Source organism: Echiichthys vipera (assembly GCF_963691815.1).
Source record: "Echiichthys vipera genome assembly, chromosome: 15".
Classification (NCBI taxonomy): domain Eukaryota; kingdom Metazoa; phylum Chordata; class Actinopteri; order Perciformes; family Trachinidae; genus Echiichthys; species Echiichthys vipera.
The window spans coordinates 29,198,622-29,224,224 of NC_139840.1; the positions used below are offsets into that span (position 1 = coordinate 29,198,622).

At 42.2% G+C, this 25,603-nt stretch overlaps 1 protein-coding gene across 1 annotated transcript in view; it reads left to right on the forward strand.

Moving 5' to 3' along the window:
* The window catches only part of ttpa (tocopherol (alpha) transfer protein), a gene marked incomplete at both ends in the record, with an annotated part of 29,454 nt that extends 4,084 nt beyond the window's left edge, over window positions 1-25,370 (forward strand). Inside the window, 4 exons of the mRNA XM_083929084.1 lie at window positions 7,054-7,212; window positions 20,917-21,105; window positions 24,914-25,024; window positions 25,116-25,370. Coding sequence (XP_083785210.1) covers window positions 7,054-7,212; window positions 20,917-21,105; window positions 24,914-25,024; window positions 25,116-25,370 — 714 coding nt within the window. The remainder of the gene's footprint in view (window positions 1-7,053; window positions 7,213-20,916; window positions 21,106-24,913; window positions 25,025-25,115) is intronic.
* Between the last annotated feature and the right edge of the window lie 233 nt (window positions 25,371-25,603).

The following is a 25,603-nucleotide window of genomic DNA, read 5'->3' on the forward strand; positions in this document are numbered from 1 at the left end:
CAGGCAAGAAGCATTTGCGCGAGGCCCAGGCAGTGTGAGTACAAACGGGCTGGCCAGCGGGGGGGAGAGGGAGGGGGGGCTCTCATCTACATTAACTCCAACTGACCGATACCAAATGGAGTTAGTTCAGTCAGATAAAACCATACAGCTCATACAAACAGTCCAGTACTCTGTCCTGGTTGGTTAGTAGTTGACTGGGTATCTTTTACAACTCCTGTGTGAAAAGCAAACTTGTTTTTAAACAGACAAGCTAACCAGGGCTAAATTTCATATTCCTTTACGACTGTACAGTGTCTGTTTTTACAGAGTATCATACTTCAGGGTATTGTTACAGTGTTTCGACTGTAAGACTGTAACGTCACAATAGTCTTTCATCTGGGCATGTTGACTGTGTCAGTGTACATTGTACACAGTTTTTGGCACAACAATTTGTTGTTTCTTTTCATCTAAGAGTAGCTGGAGCTCATCCAGCTGGGTCTCAGCTCAGCAGTCTGTATTGGTGACTCTGACTTTTACCACATAAATAGTTCTTTGAAAACAAGCTCACAGCCCAGGCTTGTATTTTTATTTCCTGTGTGATCTGCAGCAGTAGGAGCATTTGCGTTGAGGGTACACATTACACAGTAGATTATAGGTTATAGGTTACCATTTCTGCCAACTCCTGAAAGCGTATGGCACATATTAGGGCTGGATAATAATGCAATATAGTGACTTCCGGTTTGGCTGAGATGGAGCAGACACAGGTTGAGTTTTGCTCCCGCAACTTTTTAAAATTTTTACGTTTCAGGACCCCGAAAGTCAAAACAATAGTAATATTCGTCTCGTTTAACGATACACCACCTAAATATGCCGACACAGTCGACCAGACAGACTGTTAAAAGACCAGGGGGCGAAGGTTAGCCCCGCAGAGGAGGCAGGTGGCGAGATTAGCATTGCAGCCATTACTAACCTCTTGGAGCATCACTGTGCAGCCCTCTCTGCCGAGGTCAAAGCCTCCATTTCAACGTTCAAAGCAAGGCTGGACCACGTCCACGCCACGGTGTCGGACCACACTCAGAAGATGGGCTCCCTCGAGGTAAATGCAAATTTACAGGACGAGCGTTATCTGTAGTATTCTTGTTTTCTGTTTGGTCAAAGGGCTTTACTGAAGCCTGACACTGTTTATAGTCTGATTTGCAGAGGCGGACAGTGTGAGTGCGCCCTAAAGTGCCAAGGACCACTACAGAGGGGGATTCTTTAAAGTCCTGGATATTGTAGATGCACAGCTCAGTGAGCTATTTAACCAGGATGACTTGCTGACTTTGCAAAAATTGGAAGAGACACTCCTGAAGGGAGATGCTGCAGTCATTGAGAAATACCCAGAATTGAACGTAGAGTCACTTTCAGTGCAGCTTTCTATGTTTCGCCTGAACTACTCATTTAGCAACGGTGCAGACATCATTCGTGGATTTCCTGTAGAGGTACGTAGACTTTTGGGGCAAGTGGAAAACCTGGTCAGGTTGCTTTTGGTAGTCCCTGTTTCATCCCCTGTGGCAGAGAGAAGTTTTAGTTTCCTCAGGCTCAAAACTTGGCTCCGGTCCACAATGACTCAACACAGACTTAACCATGTTGCTGTTTGTCATGTAGATCAGGATAAACTTGACTTACTGGACAAAAAGTAAATTTGCAAGCAATTTGTGGCTGCCAATGACAAGAGAAAAAAAACATTTTGGCTCTTTTGCTTAGGCCAATGTTTTTCAACCTTTTGTCTGCCAAGGCACATGTTTCACAATGAAAAAAATCACATGGCACACAAATTATTGTATGAAGGACTGTACAGTGCTATTTTTTTATTTGTGACAGAAAACTACATAGGAATTTATATTTATCAGTTCATTACATCCAATCTAATGTCTTTTTTGTTAACCTTTAACTTCACACAACAGTTAGTTAGTGGAAATGTGAAAGGATGTCACACTTGAGAGTAAAAACAAGTTGGTTTATATGTTAAAATTCCTGATGCTGCCTTTCACTTTAACCTTTGCATGTCTCTGTGTCTGTTCATTGAGGAATAAGATACAAATAAAAAAAAGAAAATGAAAGACAAATTTTGATCACTGGATGATTAGGCCTGCAATTAAATAATTGATTTGATATTTAGTTCATTACTGCAATTCAAGATGTGTTATCTTTACAAATGTATCTTTTTAGTAGAATAAAGTATGTTGGTGGATGTTTTGCAGTGTAGTTAATTTATAACATTTCTGTTCAAACCATTAACATATCTGTCAGGTTTCCGATATGTGTCCCCCTAATGTTAAACTCATTCCTACGCCCCTGAAAGCAACCTTAAAGTGTAATTCCAGTGCAAAATCATCCCATGGTCTCTTTTTGGCAATTATATACATCTACTAGGCCATCCAGAGTTTTTTTTGTGTAACGACTATTAACGGAGAAATCCGGTAGGGTTGCTAACAGCCGGATGTGGCTAACACTGACCAGCTCGGGGCAGTACGGTGAAGGCATTAAAATGGCTTTTTAACCACTAATACTGCTCAAAATAACAGCAGTAGCATGATAAGAGTCCCTACACATAAAAAACACTGCATGAAAAATGGAATGTGAGGCAGTTATCGTTACGACAAAATTGCTGTGGAACTCCCAGCCAACTGGAAGTTTCAGTCGACTCCAGATAACTCCCAGGACTTGACGTAAACTTCAGTCTAAGGTGAGAAAGTCAACCCCCCAGCTACTAGGACTGGGTAAGGTTTTCACATGTAAATGACCATAGAATAGAAATACTTAATTGATCCCAAGCGGGGAAACTGCAGTGTAACAGCAGCATTACACACAGACACATCAAAGCAGTGATATAAAAATACAATATTAAAGATACCTAAAAAATAAGTGGACTAATTGTAGTGCAAATGTAAACATATAATAATCTAAAGTGCAGTGGACAGATTATGAGAAGAAACATAAGATGCTTCTGACTGTATTGTTCTAAAAAAGTTAAACTGTTATTGTACAGTGTGATGCATGTGGCAGGAAAGACTTCCTGTATCTGTCCCTTCGACCACTTCGACCTCTTCGTCTGACCACTGTGTGATAGAGAGGGTGCTGATCATTGTCTATGATGGATAACAGTTTGTTTAGCGTTCTCCAGCCTGAGACCGACTACAGAGCCAGCCTTCTCGATGATTTTATCAAGTCTGTTGGTGTCACTGGCTCTGATGCTGCTGCTCCAACACACAGCAGCAAAGAAAATGGTGCTGGCAACAACAGACTGGTAGAACATCTCCATGCTGTGATCTACACAAATGCAAATCAGGAGTGTGTGTCTCCACTGAAAAGATACACAAGGAAGATACATAGTTATATCAGAACAGTTAACACTCTCAAAAGCCTTCACTTCCTTCAGGAATTTCAGTTTACATTTTGAAGAGGAATTTAGACATGTTGGGCTCAGCGACGCATTCGGTGTGACTGCCAGACCACCGGGGATTAAACTTGCCCGCAGTTTGGCTAGAGGCAACGGTGATACACTGCTGCAGAGTTCAACCAATGTTACTGAACCTGGTAAGTTTCACTTTTCAAATGTTTTGCCGTGTTGCAAACCAACTATACATTTCTTAGCTGTTTAGTTTAACGTTACCAATCTACTGACTACATTCGTAACAGCAGCCATTAGTAGCTATACTAGCTTGGGTAATGTAAGTTGGCCAGCTAGCGTGATATTGCTAACCATAGCTAATGTTAGCATTCATGCTAAAGCTACTTTCTAACACTGCCATTGACTCACTAATGATGATAAAATCTCCACCCGAGAATTTTTTGAAATTGGGCTGATGAACATGCAATTGTGACGTAGTTTGAGTATTAAAGGAAATACCAATGGTCATGTGTGGCCGGGCGGAATCCACTGCAGGTTTCCTGAAACTTTGCAAACTAGAAACCATCACTGCTCTGACGGACGTTTTCTCTCCTGACCGGTGTTTGGGTTTAACGAGTTAACTGGACACTTTCAGCTGAAAGCGCCCGCGTTTGCCATAGTGACGGCAGATGTTGGTTAATAACAAGAGAATGGTAGCTGTCCTTGTTAATGCCTCTGTGTTTAGTTTTTCATTAAGATTCAATGTTAAACATAATGTTACCTACCTGATCAGTCTTTATAGTTTGGTTTGAGCAAATGTGTCAGTGGAGTTTTGTTCGTTGCTTGTAGTTACGGTAACAGGAAGAGAACGAGTTCTTCCAAATAATAGCTATCTCTAATTAATTGTCTATATTAATCATTTTTCTTTAAAGACCTGCTTGTGTAAACACCTGTGTGAAGAACTTTATTAACCACTTAAGAAAAAAAAATGTTGGTGATTGGTAGTCATGCCATTGTGGGAAAACAAATTAAAGTCAAGAGATTAACCCTGTGCTCCATCATCCAGTACCTGCCAACCTGGTGTAGTAAAACATATCTCAAAGCATCTCCTTTTCATACAGTCTATGAGTATCTCTCTTAAAAACATATTCCTGTTTTCATCATCTGCAACCGCAGAGGCACTCAGCTGAAAGTCTCCAGTTAAAAGGGTCACTATTATACCGAAACACCGGCAAGTCAGTCTGCTTTAAGTTTGATTCTGAAGTTATCAAGTCAGTCTGCCTTAAGTTTGATTCTGAAGTTATCAAGTCAGTCTGCTTTAAGTTTGATTATGAAGTTATCAAGTCAGTCTGCTTTAAGTTTGTAGCATCTGTGACTGCTGGTAATGCAGCCACATTAAAGTCTACTGTACTGGGCTATTTTCATCATCATTATGTTTTAGTTTTTTTGTCGGCACAGTGGTCCAGGGCTATTCGGGGCTATAGCCCCGAATGCCCAGGTCTAACGCGCCTGGTAATTACAAATGAAACCTGGCTTCACAAAAAGCTGACTCTGTGTAGAGTGTAACTTAGTGGATAAGTTTATCGTTTGTGACTGTTCTCTTGTTTGTTGTTGTTGTTTATAGAACTGTCGGCCATTGAAGATAATGAAACCGACCGGGGCCCAACAAACTCTGAGCCTGACCTCTGAGTTGATCCTGAGATGGAAACTCTGCCTTTTCTGAACAGCTGATCAGCTCTGAGCAACTCTGAGTAGGTTTAGCATGAACATAAAGAACATCACCAATGGAGCTCTGATACTACAATTCACCGTGGCAACAGGTACATTTATTTATTTGTATTTATAACCTTTATTTAAGCTTGGGAATATATTGAGGAGCAACCTCATTTGCAATATAGCCGCGATAAAAACACAAAACATTAAAATAAAAGGCAGAGCCCCCATTTTAATTCTGTGGATGTAGAGATATTAATGCATGTATATGCAGACTGTGCACATTTATCTTTAAAGCAAAGAGCCCTTGTCAGAGGAGGGAAAGTGTCAATAAGTTAACACAAAATATACGACAAGATTAAAAAAATATCTCAGCCGGCCAGACCGGGTAAGGCTTCATGTGCTGGGTATAAACTTGTTACAACAGACACCTTGCAAACATTGAGATATTTACTTTCGCCAGCCACTTCATTAGATCCTCTTGTAGACACTGATCCAAAACAAAATTCATAAAGTGTGTCTTTGGAGGCCAGAAAAAAAGTAATTCTGAGTGTAAGTACATGTCTGTGACCTGATGCCATTCTCATTTGCTGTGAGGGACTGAGCTCGTCCCACAGTGAGGCTGTGACTTCTTATTTGGTGGAAGACACTGGAGTCTTTATATGTAAGTAACTTTAATCTGAAAAGATTTTGTTGTTCTTGGTGTTGTTGCACCATGCACAAACACACACACACACACACACTCACACACACACACACACACACACACACACACACACACACACACACACACACGCATATACAATATATCTGTTGTGTTAACACCACAGAACAGCAATAATGTATTACTTGTGTTCCCAGCTGCTGGATCCAGGAGCTGTCTGAACTTTGTTCAGTTTTGCAGTAGAGAAAACCCATCACAGAAGGCTGCATATTGGGCCAACATCAGCGAGACCAGAACCAACATCCTATGACCCTGAAGTAGCCAAGAGACCCTTCATTCAAATTTTCAAGGGTGTGACCCAGACCAGGGGAACACTGTGTGTGTTTGTTTTTAATTAATCTTTTTAATAAAGCTTTACTATTTCAGTATGTTTCTTACTATGTTTCTTTTATTCTCAATAAACTGATACTGTGACAGGTCTAGTTAATAATAGCAATAATGATAATTAGTAGTAGCAGTATTCTCATTAGATGTATTATTATTTGTAGTAGTAGTACTATCATTATTATTATTATTATTGAAATTGGGAGGGGCAAATGACCACATGTCCCAAAGTTGACCAATGACTGAGGCATTTGCTGTCCAATCACAGGTGACTTTACTTATGAACTGTCTGTGGTGTCATCCAATGGTTTTCTGTCTCTGTTATTCAGGCAGGTCAGACGAGTGGGACATTGAAATGCTAATTAGAGCCATTTGCACCTAGCAGGGCTGCCTTCACCGTGCTGCCCTGTGCTAATCAGCGTTAGCGACTCCAGGATTTTTCTGTTAAAAGTTGTTAAACGGAAAAAACTGTCTTGATGGTTTATTTGATGTATATAAGTGCCGAAATAGACCATGGGATGAGTTTGCGCCGCAATTACACTTGAACTCTAACCCTAACTTAAAAATCTGAGTAATACAGTCCTAGATCAGAAAACAGCACAGCAAAGCAGACAAGTAGACGTTACACAGCAGATACAGTAACAGTCAGCAGAAAGGCCTTGTTAAAAAGTACGTAGCTTAATTTGAAGCAGCCTAGTAGTTAGAACCCAAGATGTTAAATGCACAATAACCAGAAAACATGCTACATTGTGATATATATGGTTATCCAGATATGAAATGACTGATATCGGGATGGAAGAGTTAAACATACTGCCCAGCCCTAGCACATGTCTTCTTTAATGCAGTGTTATTCTTTATCCTGTGATAATAGATACAGGATAATCCTATGAATTCCTCTCAGTTTACCGATGGCCCTAAATGTTGGATGTGTGCTGTGCAGCTCTTACTGAACTACCAGCGGTGGCGAAGGGAGAGTCCTGAGATCAGCACCTGTCTGTCTCCCTCCTCAGTGCTTGGCCTCCTCAACACATCGTACCATGCTCTCCTGCCACAGCGGGACCACACTGGCAGCAGAGTGCTCATCTACAGGATTGGTCAGTATGTGTGTGTGTGTGTGTGTGTGTGTGTGTGTGTGTGTGTGTGTGTGTGTGTGTGTGTGTGTGTGTGTGTGTGTGATTCTGTCTAAATTGACAATAACAAGCACATTAACTCAAACTTCTCAGTAAATGTTTGAAATGAGTGGTCATCAAAATCATGCAATCATCTGAAATCTTTTGAGAATTAAGAATTTTCTGCTCAAGCAATGATGTTTTGCCGTATATAACAGATATGTAGTTACGGATATTGTTGGATATCGTTAGGTATTTTTCAGATACCGGTGCAAAAATTATACTTTTAAGACCATGCCAGTGCCTAAACAGTGCTAATATCAATACTTTTCTAAAAATTAAAAAAAAACGATGGTCAAAGCCATTAAAGAACGGCTTTTTTATTGGGGTTAATTTAAAATTAAAATTGATCAATCTTAAGCTTTTTATAGTGTTAGATTCTACTTCTGATACTTATTCTTTTTGTTATTAACCTATTGTTTTTATTTTTCATTTTTATTATTATTGATCCAAGGTTAGGCAGCTGCTATCCCTTGCCATACGACTATGAAGGATTGGGTTTGATGTAAATAAACTTGTACATTTTTGACGATAAAAGTCCCCTGTAACTTCGTTACTTAAAAGCTTTTATTTTTGCAAAATCAGGAAATGTCAGCAGGGTTTTTTCTGGACAAAACTTGGGCTGAGGCGGGCAGGGGAGCAGAAATTTTGCGGTCCATGCGTGTGCACAAGAGCCGAAACGTGCACGCTCGTCAAGTAATACGTGCATGAAGTGCCCAGCCACTGAATACTGAACTAACGTTATGTGCACAACACCATGTCCACCTGACCTTTCTCATTCATACAACTGTGTGGCCAACAGCCCAAGAACCAAAACAGTTCCCTACAAAATATCACTCACTTTTTAAATTATTATTATTATTTCCACCCTTTTTATTTGTGAGCAGTAAGTGTGCCAGGGCTGACGACAAAACCTGGAGGTTTAGCATCGCGCTTGTTCACATAATCCAAAGGGATTATGTCAGAAAATAAGATCTGTGACTCACGTTTATGATACTTACACGTTTTGATCTTCACATACGGTCAGGGCCGCTGGAAGTCATTTTGAACAGGGGGTGCTGTGAAAAAAATGTTTGTTTTTTGGGGGATAAAAAACCTATAAGCCTATAGTCCTATTTAAAATACATTCTAAAAATAAATAGATTGAGATTCACTACTTAATTGTCATATACACTTCAGTGCACACAGCAAAAGGGTCACCAGTTCGAATCCCGGCTGGGGCCCTTCTGTGTGGATTTTGCGTGTTCTCCTCGTGTCTTCGTGGGTTTTCTCCGGCTTCTCTGGCTTCCTCCCACAGTCATATGCAGGTGTTAATTGATGACTCCAAATTGCCCGTAGGTGTGAGTGGTTGTTTGTCTTTTGTTTGTCTCTATGTGCCCTGTGATAGACTGGCGTCCTGTCCAGGGTGTACCCCACCTCACGCCCGATGTCAGCTGGGATCGGCTACAGCCCCCCCGCGACCCCGTTAGGGACAAGCGGTTGAAGATGGATGGATGGATGAATAACGCTATAAAATAGATTTGGTCAGCTGGCATGAACCTGAGTCTCTGCACCATCTACGTTTATGCCACACGCTCTATTAGCACAGAAATAATCTCTCACTATTTAAACACGTTATTGAACAGTTTGCCACATCCATTACGCAAAGAACACACAATAGAAATAACACTCTCCATCCCCACCACTTTGCTAAAATACAATAGTGTGACGTTAAACTGAATGAATAGATACAGGACGAAAGTGTGCGGTGTCACCATGCACTTACTTTTAGCTACAGGCAGGTCGCCATGGTTACAGGTGAACAAATGTTGAGGTGCGCTCTGGGGTTGTGGAGATAAAGTCTCTCATGAGGGGACGATGAACTGAATAATCAGTTTTTCTGTCTCTGAAAACATGGCTCTTGTTTGTGGGTGGAGCTTTGTCAAACATGATGCTACATCTTGGACTGTGACACCTCTGTCTTTTGTGAGGTCGGCAGCTGGAGTTTCAAATACCGAGCCGGTGCCACAGAACGTGAAGACGTTTCATTACCACAACTTTGTGCAGGAAATCTGAAACTGGATGTTGGCTGGAAAGGCTCGTCAAGCTAGGCTGGTTTGTGGGTGCTGGGGCTGGGCCTGCCGGTGCAACTGCAGGCAGAGGCGGGCAGACAGTCTCCTCACTCCGGCTGCTTACAGTTGTCGTGGTTGCAGTACTAGTGTCCTTCTTCTTCACTTGTGGTGGTTTTTCCCAAAAATCCGAAATGCGTTTCTCTATACATATTTCCTCCTCGTTCTGTCATTAGGCTGTAAATGTACTAGTGTGCTGCAGCCATGGATGTTTGCTGATGGAATGAGCAGGAAAACTCTTTACTCGGCGTCCACGAGCCTGCCTGACGTTGACAACGGAACTTCAATGAACCTGTGTTGATTAGGCCTCAAAATAATTAAATTAAAATCCAAAATACACGTTATAGCCTACATGTCTCAAAATCATTTCCCAAAATATTCATACAGAATTTATAAATTGTGCAAAATATTTTTAATACATTTTTGAAAAATCTGCTGCAGAAACCCCGGTAGTAAGAGGGCAAGCTACATTGATTTTCAATCAAGATTCCAGCGCGGTGGCAGACAATTTCAGTGAGGCGGCCACATCAAAATTTATAACACAGTAAGTTAACACGAATCCTATTAAGCTACGAAATGGTAAAAATAAAGAACATATCTGAACATACTAACATAGAAGATAAACTTCAGACCAGAGCGTTTCAGTTAGAAGCTATAAGATCAACAAAATCGTGCAAAATATTGCCACAACTCACGCCATTATTTTGATTACAGTTGGTCTAAGTGAGCAGTGTGCCATAACAATGCAAAAAAATCAGCTTTGATTTGGGGTGAAATAAAATCATCAACAGGACTGTAGTTGTGAGACAGAATTTGTGGTGCTGCTCATTCAGCTGTAATTCCCAAATTATTTTATCCTCAACGAGTGTAGAACCCTGGTGATGGTGAGCTGACTTCTAAATCCACTGATAGCCCTGCCCAATGATTTATCTGAGGAAAGAAGCAGCAACTCCAACAACACACCATGTTCGCATGCACGCAGATGGCACTAGGAACGGGGGGGACATGACCCCCTCAGATTCACAGTGACCGTCCCTACATAAGGAGACGAACATCGGCGGTAAAATGTTCCGGTTAATGTTACGTTAGTTAGACTAATTTACATTGCAGCGCGCATTGAGAGCCCGAGAGCGTTTGTGTGCTCGTCTAATGGTGCGCTCAAGTTGTGCACAAATGTTGAAATTTCCAAGCTCCAAGTCAGAATTTTAATCAGAACATTCGTGCTTGTGCAGTCGGATCTCCAGCTCTGAAAGTCGGATTAATCTCAGCAGCCAGACATTGAATCCATACTCTCTGCTTCTCACGTAAACAGTAGTTACATGTTTTGTTTTCCGTTTGTGAGGCCGGGAAGTGCTGGGAGCACTCAACTTTGGGGTTACTTTGTTCAAAGCTCAAAGTTCGGACTTTCAGTGTAAATTGAACACACCATAAGGCTAAAGAGGAACTGGTAGCTGCACCTTTGTCTGTTGTTGTCTATTGTCGCGATCAATCGCAATTTACTTTTGCACTCAGTGCGTAACGTTGCTCTTTGTACGAGTTCCTGCCCGGCCCATAATACTGACGCACAAAACACAACACTAGAGAAATGATACCGATGAGAAGCAGATGATGAGTTGTTGCTGGGTTCAGTGGGCGAGATTTGATTTCTAAGAAACGACCAAGTGGAAACACTAACAAGAGCACGGCTGTGGAAGAATTCACCATCCACCGGAGCTCTTCAGCATCTAATCCACCCCAATGCTGAACATGATGCAGCTAACGTTAGCACAGACAAAGCTGAACATGCTGCAGCTAATGTTAGCACAGACAACGTTGAACATGCTGCAGCTAACGTTAGCACAGACAATGCTCCTGAGGGACTGTCATTAGTTGATGGATCATTTTTGTTTCTGTGTTTTTGAAAACATGGAGAAAAAGCACTATGTTTAACTGTTTATTTTATGCCAAGGATATTATTCTAAATATTTTTGCAATGTTAGGTTCCCACTTTTCTTGAATATACCGTACTAAGAACTGTTTTATTGTTTTATCAATAAAAACATGTGTTTAAGATGTAAAGGTTTACAAAAGGTTAGTGCTCACTCATAAAAATAAACACATTTTGTTTTTTAAACCTATTGTTGTGTGTATTAATTTATTAAGTCATATACCAAAATTTTTCATCATTTTTTTAATCGTGTCCCACCACTAGATGAAACAATAAACAATCAGAGCATTTTTTCAAAAAACAATGTAAGTAGGCTATCCTACACCTGTTGACTTTCCCAGATGTGGCAGCTAATCGTTTTGTAATGTTGAGTAGCTAGTCTGACATTAATAAATTACATTTTCTCTTACCTGAAGTAGGCTTAAGTATTTTTAGGCCGTAGGTGAATAGCTTTAATGTTTTTTTTATATTATGTTTTTAATAAGCAATCTCAAAGCAGACCACATTTGCCAACTTCTGGATTTGTGCCTGAATACCACATATTTCCAGTTTAATGGCATTTTTTACAGACAGAAACACGGCTGTGCCATGGGTTCACCAGTATCCCCTATTGTGGCAAATCTGTACATGGAGGAGGTAGAGGACAAGGGTTTGAACTCCTTCAAAGGAGTAACCCCAAGCCATTGGTTCAGATATGTGGATGACACATGGGTTAAAATTAAATCCAAAGAGGTGCAAACTTTTACCGAACATATGAACTCAGTGGATAGAAACATCAAGTTCACCAGAGAAGAAGTCAAGGACAATAGTTTGCCCTTCTTAGACTGTGACGTCCATATGGAGAATGACAGGAGCCTCCACATTGGGGTATACAGAAAACCCACTCACACAGATCAATATCTACTGTTTGACTCTCACCACCCTTTGGAACACAAGCTTGGCATTATCAGAACACTGCAGCATAGAGCTGATAATGTACCCACCAGCTCACAGGCCCAGGGGGAAGAACGCAAGCACCTGAGAGGTGCCCTCACAACTTGTGGCTACCCCAGCTGGACCTTTGTGAAAACGGCATCTGCTTCCAGAACGAAAACCAAAGTGGTTGAGAAAGAAAAAGAAAACAAGAGAAACAACATAGTCATCTCGTATGTGGCTGTGGTATCAGAGAAACTGCATCCCTGTGTATTTCAAACCCAGTAACACACTCAGACAGAGACTAGTACATCCCAAGGACAGAACACCACACACCCACAAAAGCAATCTTGTTTATGCTGTCCAATGCAACGAGGAATGCAAAGATCTCTACATTGGAGAAACAAAACAACCACTGCATAAACGCATGGCCCAACACAGGAGAGCTAACTCCTCAGGCCTGGACTCCGCTGTCCACTTACACCTCAAGGAGAAAGCCCACTCCTTTGATGACAACAATGTCCAAATCTTGGACAGAGATGACAGATGGTTTGAAAGAGGAGTAAAAGAAGGCATCTATTTTAAAGTAGAGAAACCATCGCTAAACAGAGGAGGAGGTCTGAGACACCACTATCTCCAATTTACAATGCTGCCCTTCCCAGGAGATTCAACAATCTAACCTCAAAGAACAACTGTTCACAAATGGCCTCCTGTGACCCCAACGACTGTTGTTCGGACTCAATAGAGCACTAACGAAGTCAAAACCAACTTTCCTCCAACAACTGCCACTCTAACGAGTGACATCATTGGCCTTTTGAGAGGTTAAATACCTGGATCTCACACCAGTTAGTTGGACCAGTCCCAGCCTGGTCAGATGCGTACATGAACTGATGAAGCCTCTTGGTGAAATGTCTTCCTAGACAAATAACCAAGTCCAGTTGCTTTCGACTGAAATTGCTTTGAGGATAACGATGACCTGGACAAATGAGAACATTCACAGGCGTACCGTATTTTCGCGACTATAAGGCGCATATAAAGGTCTTTTTTTTTTCTCAAAATGTGCGGCGCGCCCAATAGTGCGGTGCGCCCTATGTGTGTTACTGCGGACGTTGTTGAGACCACCGAGAGAACGTTCAAGGGGGATAGTGGGCGTGGCTTGTGTATAAAAGAACAGGTATGTGCTTAATGCAAAACATTGTTGTCTTAACAACCCTGAGAATGGCAAAGAGACACGCATATGAAGCACAGTTTAAACTGAAGGCTATCAGCTACGCAGAGGAACATGGAAATCGAGCAGCCGCGAGAGAACTCAAGATTAATGAATCGATGGTTCGCAAGTGGAGGAAGATGGAAAACAAACTCCGACAGGTGAAGAAGACGCTGCTGAGTTTCCGCGGACATAAGGCCAGGTGGCCCGAGTTGGAGGAAAGACTGGAGCGGTGGATCATTGAGCAAAGAACGAGTGGGGCGAGCGTTTCGACGGTCACTATTCGACTAAAAGCAGTAACGCTAGCGGAAGAAATGAAAATTGAACATTTTCAAGGAGGTCCGTCGTGGTGCTTTCGTTTTATGAAACGGTGCCATTTTTCCATCCGGACCAGGACTACAGTAGCGCAGCAGCGTCCGGCGGATTATAATGAAAAGCTGGCGAGCTTCCACTCCTTCTGCGGCAAACACATCGCCGACAAAAGCATCCAGCCAAGCCACATCACCAACATGGACGAGGTGCCGCTCACTTTCGACATCCCGGTGAGTCACACGGTGGAGAAGAAGGGGACAAGAACGGTAGCGATACGCACAACGGGGTATGAAAAAGCTTCCTTTACTGTTGTGCTTGGCTGCCACGCAAATGGACAGAAACTGCCGCCTATGGTGATTTTTAAGAGGAAGACTTTGCCTAAAGAGACTTTTCCAGCTGGAGTCATTATTAAGGCAAATGAAAAGGGCTGGATGGATGAGGAGATGATGAAAGCGTGGCTGAGGGAGGTGTATGTAAGGAGACCTGGTGGCTTTTTCCGCGCATCACCATCGCTGTTAATCTGTGACTCCATGCGTGCCCATCTCACAGCTGATGTGAAAAACACGGTGAAGCAAATGAACGCTGTGCTTACTGTTATTCCGGGAGGTCTGACAAAGGAACTTCAACCGCTCGACATCGGCGTGAACCGGCCGTTTAAAGTAAGGCTGCGAGCGGCGTGGGAGCGATGGATGACCGACGGAGACCACAGTTTCACCAAAAGTGGAAGGCAGCGCCGGGCAAGTTACGCCACAGTTTGCGGATGGATTGTAGATGCTTGGGCTAACGTGTCTGCTGGCACTGTTGTTCGAGCTTTCGCAAAAGCCGGCATCATTTCCGAGGAGCCGCACGGCACGGAAAGTGACTCTGACAGCTTTGATGGCTTTGATTAAATACTTTGTAATAAATACATGTAATAAATACATGAAATACATACTCAGTTTTGCTCCCGCTCTATTTTTAAATACGCAGTAGAGGTATTTAAACGTAGTAGAGAATATGTACCGGTATATAAAACCCGCGCCCTATAATCCGGTGCGCCGTATGTGTGTGCTAAATACGGTAATAAGAAACTGTTCCTGATTTGGTTAAGGACATCAGTATTATTATATATCATATGTCTGGTTCCAGGGACTTTAGTTTTGCAGTCAAATCATTAATTTGTTTCTCTTTTTCCTGCTTCTTACGAGCTGACCACATTATATGTTTGCCTCTAATAAAAGCTTTGGCCACATCCCATAATGTACTGGGAGGCACCAACTCATTATCATTAAACAACATATACTCTTCAAATTCTTTCTCTATATATTTTTGGCATTGGGAGTCATTTAAGAGGCTAGTGTTTAGTCTCCACAGAGTCTCTCTAGGACTGTTATTTAAATGCAGTGTCAACCCTAACCCTGCATGGTTGGAGATCCCTATGTCACATTTTCTAATCCTATGTCTTTCAGTTTTAAACATAAAAAAATAATCAATTCTAGATTACATACAATGTGAGTGGGAGAAGAAGGTAAAATTCTTATTGGCCGGGTGTAATTCTCTCCATACATCCAACATGCTTATTTCTTTAAGTAGTTTTTTAGTGCATAAAGCTTCAGGTTTTATCTTTTTCGTTCTACCTGTAGAGTCCAGGGTGGGATGTAAATTAATATTCCAGTCCTGGAGCATATCAGCACACCTGATGTTTCAGTAGTTTTCATATTAAACACCTTTTTAATTAGTCCGTTATTAGTTCCTGTTACTTCCTTATTGCCAATGAGTCCTTTAACCATCAGGTTAATGTACTGGGAATTTACTCTATTCGAAATTAATATTTCCCCTCGCAAATGAGGAATAGTATGAATTCTTGCTTTTCATGTTCAATATTTGTAAGATGAGTCTCTTGCAAGAAGATTATATCCTTCCTCTCCCTTTTCATTTTAGCGATGACCTTACTCCTCTTTATGGGATTATTTAGCCCATTAATATTAAGACTGATCACTTTGTACACTCTGTACACTTTGTGATCATGCATTTTAATTGTTGAAAAGAAAATAAGTTTAGTCAAACCCCCATAGTTGACAAGAACAAGAAAACTTGTCTGTGTACCAAAATGAAACATAACATATAAGCTTAACATACATAGTGAACTTTAGTGACTTCCATCCTTGAAGTATAATTTCAACCTCTAATTTGGGAGGGGAATACCTTAAGCTTGAAGGGGCCCCTCCCCATGCCACCCTTTCTCTCTGACAGGTTAACATCAGAGTAGTGCACAAAAAAGAGTAAACATCGGCTCCCAGACATACTAAATAAACCTGATTAAGCAGTACAGTCTCGTGAGGTAATGGATATGATAGTCTTACCGATATCTGTAGGTTATTCAATAACCCACAATACCAAAAACTCTCATGAAGCCTCCTCATTGTTTCGAAACCCATTCAGTTTGTGAAACTAATGTCTTTCTCCTTCAGAGCTTTTCTAATAAAGGTGTACGCTTTTCATTTCATAGGTATTTCTATCGTGTAGTCCTGCTCGAAAAACACTCTTTTTCCATCGTAGTGAATCTCCTTCTTTCTCCAAGCGGAGCGGAGCACCGCCTCTTTAATTGTATACTCCAGGAAGTAAACAAGCACAGATCTGGGGTTGGCCCCCTGCGGCGGTCTGGGTCCCAGTGATTGGTGGCAACGTTGAATGCCGAGGGGGGTCTCGGTGAGAGACAGCTCATCTCAAAAACTCCTCCAGGAAAGTTTTCATGTTGTCCCCCTCCGCCCCCTCCGGTATACCGTGGACACGGATATTGTTCCTGCAGGAATGCGCTTGTAGGTCTGTTAACTGGGCTTGTATGGATTTTTTGAGCTCAATTGTATAAGTTAGCACCTTCGCTGTTTCGTCATGGCTCTCCTCTACGTCAGCCGCCCTCTGCTCCGTCGCCTCAACTCTATCCGTTATTTCCCTTAACTGAGATGAAATACCATTTAGTTTCAGATTTATTTCTCCTTGGAAGTCCACCAGCTCGCTCTTGAGTGTGCCTATTGCTTCATTGAGTTCTTTCTTCACATCCACACAGACCGGTTGGATGGCCTCCATAGCCTCTTGCTCATCTAGCATGCAGCACCTTAGCTGTATTCTCGATGAATTATCGTCTTTTCTCAGGTTTCGTCTGGAATTGCTTCTGGCCTGTCTTTTGTTTCCCCCTCTCATGCTAGTGATACCTTTTCCGCTTGATTATCCAGTGTTTTTTTGGGGAAAAATAAGGCTGTCTGGGAGCCTCCATTTTATTCTGCTGTTCGCTCCTACGCCATACCGGAAGTCCCGACTTGTCTTTTTTGACCCGTCTATATAAACCCTGGCCTGCTAGAAGGAGATGTGTGAGGTTTTTATTGTCCGGCCCACTAATAGCAATATTTGATCGGCTGATTTACCTGTCACTTACTACAATAACACACAGGTTAAGGACTGCATGCAGTTTCTGAGCAGAGAGCTGAAAGCCTTTTCTGCCTAGAGACTAAGGGCGCACTCACACTGTCCGCCCGTACCGTACCCCGGGCTTAACATAGAAAGCTGCACTGAAAGTGACTCTACGTTCAATTCTGGGTATTTCTCAATGACTGCAATTTTTGCAAAGTCAGCAAGTCCTCCTGGTTAAATAGCTCACTGAGCTGTGCATCTACAATATCCAGGACTTTAAAGAATCCCCCTCTGTAGTGGTCCTTGGCACCTATAGGGCGCACTCACACTGTCTGCCTATACCGTGCCCCGGGCTTTAGGGTACTTGTCCCTGACCAAATCTGCAGTAAACACTCCACCTCCGCATCACACCAACGTGAACCTTTCGCCACCATTGTTGTTGTTGTTCAATGTCCGCACATGGTCCGTCTTTTTTTGTCCGAACAGGCGCACATAAAATTACATCAGAGCCGGCGTAGGCCTCGTGCTCGTACACGTGCGCACGCTCGTGCTCGTACATGTGCAAACACGCTTTACAAAAGCCCACCTCTCTCAAACAGGCGGCCAGCTGGCTGCAGCTAGACGCAGAGCGGTTGCACTCACACTGGTCAAACGAACTAGGCTTTACCCATACAACCTGTTTGGGCCCGGTACGGAAGGACAGTGTGAGTGCGCCCTAAATCTGATTGGATAACTCTATTTTTAAGATATGAAAAAATCTTCTACTTGAAAAAATTGGCACATGCTCCGCTGTGATGGTACACAGTCAGCCTGTTTGTATAGTGTCTAATCCACGTATCGTGAAGTCTCATCTCCGTGTCAGGGGCGACTGTGGCTCAGTGACAGAGTAGGTCGTCCTCCAGCGGTTCAATCCCCACCTCCCCCGGTTCACATGTGTCCTTGGGCAAGACACTGAACCATGAATTGCTCCTCGTGCTGCACATGGCTGTGTAAATGTGGTGTGAATGATTAGATTAGATGGTATGTAGATGTCCACTTCCATCAGTCTGTGTGAATGGGTGAATGTGACAAACACTGTGCAAGCGCCTTGAGTAGTCAGAAGACTAAAAAGGCACTATGTCAGTACAAGACCATTTACCAACCGTGTCTAGTCATATTGTTTGTCTGTGTAATGTTTATAATGCAGGATCTATGAAAAATACTTGCCATCTCAATTGTTATTCTATGTATATCTAACAACAACCTGGCGTTGGCGCTACAAGCTGGTGACCAGGGATCTATAACCTACAGACGTGCGGATCTCCTACATCTCCAGGCCTTTGCCAACTGCACCCAAAGACCACCAGTTGCACTTCCAACGGAGATCTAACTAAGACGTAGAGGCAGACGAGAAGGTGCGGAACCAGACTCTGGAGGCATCCCTTCAGGCCTCCTCTTCCCTCCATTATACTATTGAATGTCCCCTCTCTCAAGAACAAGACGGACCTGCTGCACGTCAAGTGCAAGGACGCCTGCATCATTGCCCTCACCGAAACCTAGCTTGACGATAAAGTTCCAGAGTCCGAGGTAAGTCTTTTCCATCATACGAGATGAAAGGACCCGTCAGTCCGGTAAGGTGATGGGATCTGCATCTAAGTTAACAGAAGATGGTGTAATAACATCAAGCTCCACAAAAGGATCTGCAAACCAGGCATAGAGATATTGAGGATGACCCTTTTATCTCCCGAGGGAATTCCCCACGTTGATTATAAGCTGTGTTTACATCCCACCCAGTGCTAACGCTAAGGCAGCAACGGGGACTGTGGCCGAGAACAACAACATTATGCTAGCTGCCTACCCAGAGGCTTCAGCGCATATTTTGGGTGATTTGAACAACTGTAGACTCAGCAATGTCATGCCTTCTTTCCACCAATATGTGGATGATCCCACAAGGAAGGAAAACATCCTAGACGTGTGCTACGGTAATATTCCCAATGCCTAACGCCTCAGTGCACGCTCTCATCCGCCACTCGGTTCATCTGATCACAACGCCATCCACCTTCTTCGGGAGTACAAACCAGAATTGAAACGCATCAAACCAAAAAGTACAGCACCACCCAATGGTAGAAGGATGCCATGAAACAATTACAGGGCTTTCTTGTCTGCCCAGACTGGGACATTTTCCAGGGCAGTCTGGATGAAAAAGTAATACAAATCATAGACTACATCAATTTCTGCATTCACAGTACCATCCCTGTGAAAAATGTCACAAAATATCCAAATTACAAACCCTCACGGAAACGAATGAACTTGCGATCATGTGCCTGGCACGTGTGATAGTCAGCAGCCCCTGAACCCAAACTTCACTCTCCTCCCATCTGCTTTGTGTTGTCTATATGTTATTCTGGGGATATGTGGGAAGAGGGTCTATTTGTTATTTGTGGAGAGAGGTAGTGTTACCTGTATATGATGTCCATGTGTCGTGCCTTTTGAAATGTATGCTGCCAGGAAAAAAGAAGTGACTTGTGTCAAAACGATTATCCCCTTGGGGACAATAAAGAACCTAACTTATGACACACTGTCATGTAAAATCAATCAATACATAAATCTGGCCTGGACAATGGACTTCTTTTGCCAGAGTTCAAACTGATACACTTTAACGGTTTTTTTTTTTAATATTCACTCATTTTGAATTTGATGCATGCAACACGTTCCAAAAAAGCTGTGACAGGGGCAAGAAAAGACTGGAAAGTTGAGGAATGATCGATTGTATTCCTATTGTCTTCTTTATACATTTTGAAATTAAAAGTTTCTTCTAGTCAGACAAGTTAGTCGTATGGTAAGGATGTCCTCTTACCTTATCTTACCTGACATTAAGTGCTTGAGTCAGCGGCCGCAGGTTTGACTGCGGCCTGCGGCCCTTTGCTGCATGTCTCCTCTCTCTCTCACCCCATTTCCCTTTCTGTCCTGTATAATAAAAGGCTTGAAAAACTGCCAAGAAAAATAACCACGGCCCATCAACAAAAACCTTTATTTTTTGAAAAAAAACAGTGTTCAAAATTAGAGAACACTTTCAGATCCCTCCGAGTTATTGGTGTTAATCTGGCACCTTGTGACAATTGACTTCACTATTGGACACACCCTATTTATCTGGCAGCTCTCCTGGTTACTTTGCAAGATGACAAGGTGCTCTAAGGTGACTGAAACCCTGAGACAGCAGGTTGTCCAGATGGCCAAAGGGATGACCCTCTCAGCCATTAGAGAGAGGTTGGGCGTCTGTGATTTCAAGAATATTGAAACTTTACAAGGACAGATTCCTTTAAGTCCCTCAAAAAGGCCGGTCGTCCACGTAAAAAGAGTGCACGAGAGGATAGGATTATGAGAAGACTCTCAATGGGGAATCAGTTCAACACTGCAGCTGGAGTTGGTCTCCAGTTCAGTGCTGAACAGGACAAGGATCTGTCTCCGAACACAGTGTCTCGTCATTTAAGACAATTTGGACTGAAAGCCCACTCTGCAGTGACCAAACCTAAATACCAAATCAAAATAAAGGTTTTTGTTGAAGTGCCTTGGTTATTTAAATAAACATGCAAGTGCAGCAGTGGTATAGCCACAGCTGATATTCTATCAAATTCTGAACAGTAAAAAATAACAGTATTTCAGAATTTATTAAGTATTTATAATTTGTTCTCTAATTTTGATATCCAGTGAAAAACATAATAATAAAAAAATATTTCAGTTTAAAGATTGATCACAGTCCATGAAATTACAGTAACAAATGTGTCGTCTCTCTACAGGTCAGTGGAACCCAAATGACTGGTCAGCCTTTCAGGTGTTCAGGGTCAGCCTGATGACATCAGAGATCATCTCCATGGAGACAGAGACGCAGAGAATGGGTCTGAAGGTCATATTTGACCTGCAGGGGTGGAGTCTAGGTCACGCCCTGCAGATTAACCCTTCCCTTGCCAGAAAGATATCCTCTGTACTTTCGGTAGGTCTACTATGTGCTGAACACTTCATATGAACAATAACATATGTATTTTGACACCCAATGGTTTATAACAGGTTCTTAAAAGAGGAAGAACTTGAGGTCTCAACTAACCACATTATGACACTGTGTTACACTATAGGAAGGACATTTGAATGTCATCACATACTAGGAAGACGGCTAAAGCAACACACCATTAAAGTCAGACTCTTTCTTTCATGAAGGTATTTGTGCATGCATTCATTGCACAGAGCCTTGGTTATTGTAATGTGCAGCTTTTAATTCGGCTTCAATATTATACCAACGGCAATAAATGTTGATAAAGATGAAAAGTTAATCTTAGCCATTTTCTGTTTGGGAACTGTTATTATTTTTTTTCTAACCCTGAAAAGCAGGTGAAGTATCTGTCCAGCAGACCTTATTTTTTGATGACACAAACCTTTGAGGAAATAGGTTAATTTAAGAGTGTTTTTTCTTGAAAAAGTATAGCTGTAAGTAAGTTTCTTTCATGCTTCAGGAAGTTTTTATTTGGCAATTTTTCTGGATCTCTCACAGGAGGCAGCCTCAACCCAGAGCACGTCAGGATTAAAGCAGAACAATTTACAGAAGTGTAAAAGAGACGGTTACGAAATATGCGCAAATAATAATAATAATTATTTGTATAAATTTGTTTATTTAAACACATCACATCTTGTTACATGACCTTTACAAATAGATTGATGATTTTTTTCCACCCAAATAAACAAACATACAAACAAACAAACAAATAGAAAATATACAAAACCTTACCCCACTCCCAACCCCAGTTGGTCTTCCCTTTTCAAACAGAAAACTCATCAAACACCATTCATATTAATGTGAGAGCACAGCTGGACAGAAATAACAGAATGTGTTGTTCACCCCTACACCCTGGGAGTTGTAGCTACATTATCAATTTCTTAGTTGACCCTCAGAGTGAAAATTTGATTTTTTCCAATTTAAGTAATGACATTAGGTCAGTCTGCCAAGATTGTTCTGCCGGGGGTTTAGGCAACTTCCAGTGTAGAAGGATACGCCTGCCGACAATCAGAGAGGCAGATGCTAAAACATTTAATGTTTGCCCCCTGAATTCTGAATGATTTGAGGGAACCCAAAAAAATAGCAATGAGCGGACAGGGAGTGATAGCTACACCTAGAACTTCTGACATGATCTTGAAAAAGCTCTTCACGAACCCTGTTAGCTTTGAGCATGACCAAAAAGTATGGGCTAAGTCAGCTGGGACAAAGGCACATCTATTGCAAGCTTCACTACTGCCAGTACTGCTAGTTTAACTTTGCGGAAATGCATTCTATTCAGTACTTCGAATTATTGTATTCAATTAAGACAAGCCCAGGATGAGGAGCTATTCACTTGTAGTTTGGCTTTCTCCCACCAAGGATTCCGGAGTTGGATTCCTAGCTCTTTTTCCCATCCCTGTTTTGCTGTGATCTGTGGAGAGGGGTTAGCCTGGAGAACACTGTGTACAGCTTTGATATAATTGTTATCCAAGTTTCTGGTCTGTCAAAAATGTAGGTAAATCTGCCGGTAAACGGGGAAATGTACTGCAATGATCTTTAATGAAACTGCGAACCTGGAGATAGCAAAAGACGTTCAAGGCAAGTCATGCTTATGGGACAGACTCTTAAAATCAACAAATCTACCATTTAAAAACAGGTCTTGGAATGATATGATACCTTTCTCCTTCCAAAGTGTGAATGCTGAGTCAAGTTTAGAAGGTAAAAAAATATGATTATTGCATAATGGACCAGGGAGGACAAAATTGTTTAGCTTGAGATGTTTGCGAAACTGTGTCCATATTTCCAAAGTTGACAAGATTACAGGATTTGAGGTTTAATTTGAAACTGAAGCGTAAAGAATTATTGAAAATAGTTTTAGATTAAAATCTAAAATAGTGAACTTGCTAAATGTGTTTCTACACCTGTCATTTGTGTGTGTGTGTGTGTGTGTGTGTGTGTGTTTGTCTGTCTGTGTGTGTGTGTCTGTCTATGTGTCTGTCTGTGTGTGTGTGTGTGTGTGCACGTATTCTGTTTGAAGACTGCCATTGACGATTTTTAATATGAATCATCCCGTTTTTATGCGGTGTTCCTTGACTTTCGAGACGCTTTTGGTTCCCTGCCCCATAGCGTAATGCTTTATTCCCTTGAAGAAATAGAACTGCGGGAACAGTATAAACATATAATCAAGGATGTATACGACAAATCATTCCTATGAGTGATCTGTGGACAATAAAAAACGAAACCGGTCAAACTTGAAGTTGGGATTAAGACGGGGTGCCCCTGGAGTGCTGTCAATTTCATAGTGGCACTAAACCACTGGCCGAAATGGCTATGCCTCCTTGCCCCACCTGGAATAATATCTCCAAACCCAGTCCAAGCCTTTGCAGATGATGTCCTCATAGTATCGAGAGAGCAAAACGTCATTAACAACATGCTGTCATACACCGATCCCTTTCTGCAATGGTCTGGACTTGAAGTCAAGAACAACAAATGTGCGGTGTTCTACGAACGACGCAGTGGTGGCAATAGATGGTACAAAGCCAAGTCTGACCAGCCTCCATCATTCACAATCGCCGGGAGCCCAATCAGAGTCTATAGAGGACATGAAACATACACCTACCTAGGACATAAGTTTAATGTCACAGGAGAATGGCAAGAACAGGTGAGCGATATATGCAACAAATACTCTAGCAGATTAGACTTGATAGATCAATGTCCCCTACCGACATGCATGAAAACCCAGGCAGTTCGGGATATAGCCCTATCCAAGATCCAACACCTGTTCTCCAACGTCCACATTGCCAAAAAGTATCTGCATGAACTGAACAATAAGACCGTGCAGTTAGTATGAAAGTGGTTAAGTCTCAATACGCACACAACAAGAAGTATTCTATTCCCAACATCGAATGGATATACACAGCTACCAGAATAAACCACCTACTGCAAATGTTGAATAATGATGACCTTACAGTCCGAGAAGTGGCCCGACGCTCACTGCTGCTGGATCTAAGCAAATGCAAGGTCCCCTATGCTACAGACGGACAACCAGATTTCCTTGGCTTTAGAAAGAAACCCAGTGGAAAACTGGATACTAAGGCTACGGGATTTGGAGTTTGTTCGGATTGGCCCGATCTGAATGACTTGTGTACCAACAATAACATACAGTTGAACTGGGCACACACAAGCGGGGAGCAGGTAAACATCAGCAAGGCACAGATCATGGACTTAAACGTGCTTGCTGAGGCAACTATACATTACACTGGAACCAGCAAGAAACTGAACAGCCCGACGTGCAGGTATGAAATACTCCAACACTTTCAAGCGCAACAGCGCAATTATTGGGTCAACCTGCTCCTTCAAGGTAAGCTTGCATGCCTGCAGAGCACTGATCACACAGTCTCACACTCCGCGCTACAAAATCCAGCCGTTAACGAAAGTATCTTCAAATTCGTTATAAAAGCTCGGCTGCAAATTCTCCCGACCAAATACAACCTCTCTCGCTGGTTTCCAAAACATCAAATACTGTGTTCTGTGTCAATCATAGGCAGTCTGCATGTTTGGAGAAGGCGATGCCACCTCTATCCTTAACATACATAGCCTATTTATTTATTTATTCATGTGGTTGTTACTATTAGCACAATGTGTGTATTGTCTAGTGAGACATAACAGGCTCTTTGTCAATATTTGGATGCTGTGTTGTTTTAATCAGTATTGGTCATTCCAAATAAAACAATCAAATGTGTGTGTGTGTGTGTGTGTGTGTTTGCATGTTCAGGACTCTTTTCCACTGAAAGTTAGGGGAATTCATCTGGTTAACGAGCCAATGTTCTTCCGGCCAATCTTCGCCATGATTCGACCCTTCCTGCCAGATAAAATCAAACAGAGGGTCAGCAGCCTGTTTAACACTACACCGCAAAGATACCCATCTCTGTTCAAATAGTACCTTTTAACATACGTTCTCATCCTCCCCACTGTAGATCCATATGCACAGTGCTGATTTCCATGACACTTTAAGTGACTTCTTCTCACCATCCGTCCTGCCTCCAGAATATGGAGGGGAGGGGCCTGACATTAAGGGGGCCTGTCAGGACTGGACCAATCAGCTGCTTCAATCAGAGAACCTCCTGCAGCAGATAGCCACCCACCCAACAGGTGACATCGCCATTCCTCCTGAGGACTCCTTGATCTCAGAGGAATTAACAACCCATGGAGGAGTGATGTCGGAATTTTGATCACACATGCTGCTGTTTTAGTTTGAATCAACACACTCTCGCAGACATTTTTGACAAGTTGTTCGCTGCATCCAGAGAGCTGTCTGTACAGCTTTTAAAGCATTTCAGCACTGCTCCATTTGATTGGCTTTGTGTTTATGATGTTTGCCTGTTACTGGTCTTCCTGGTTACATTGCTCAGAGAACTCTGACCAAGTTGCATCTTCTAACTGAAGTACACATAATGGCCCTCAT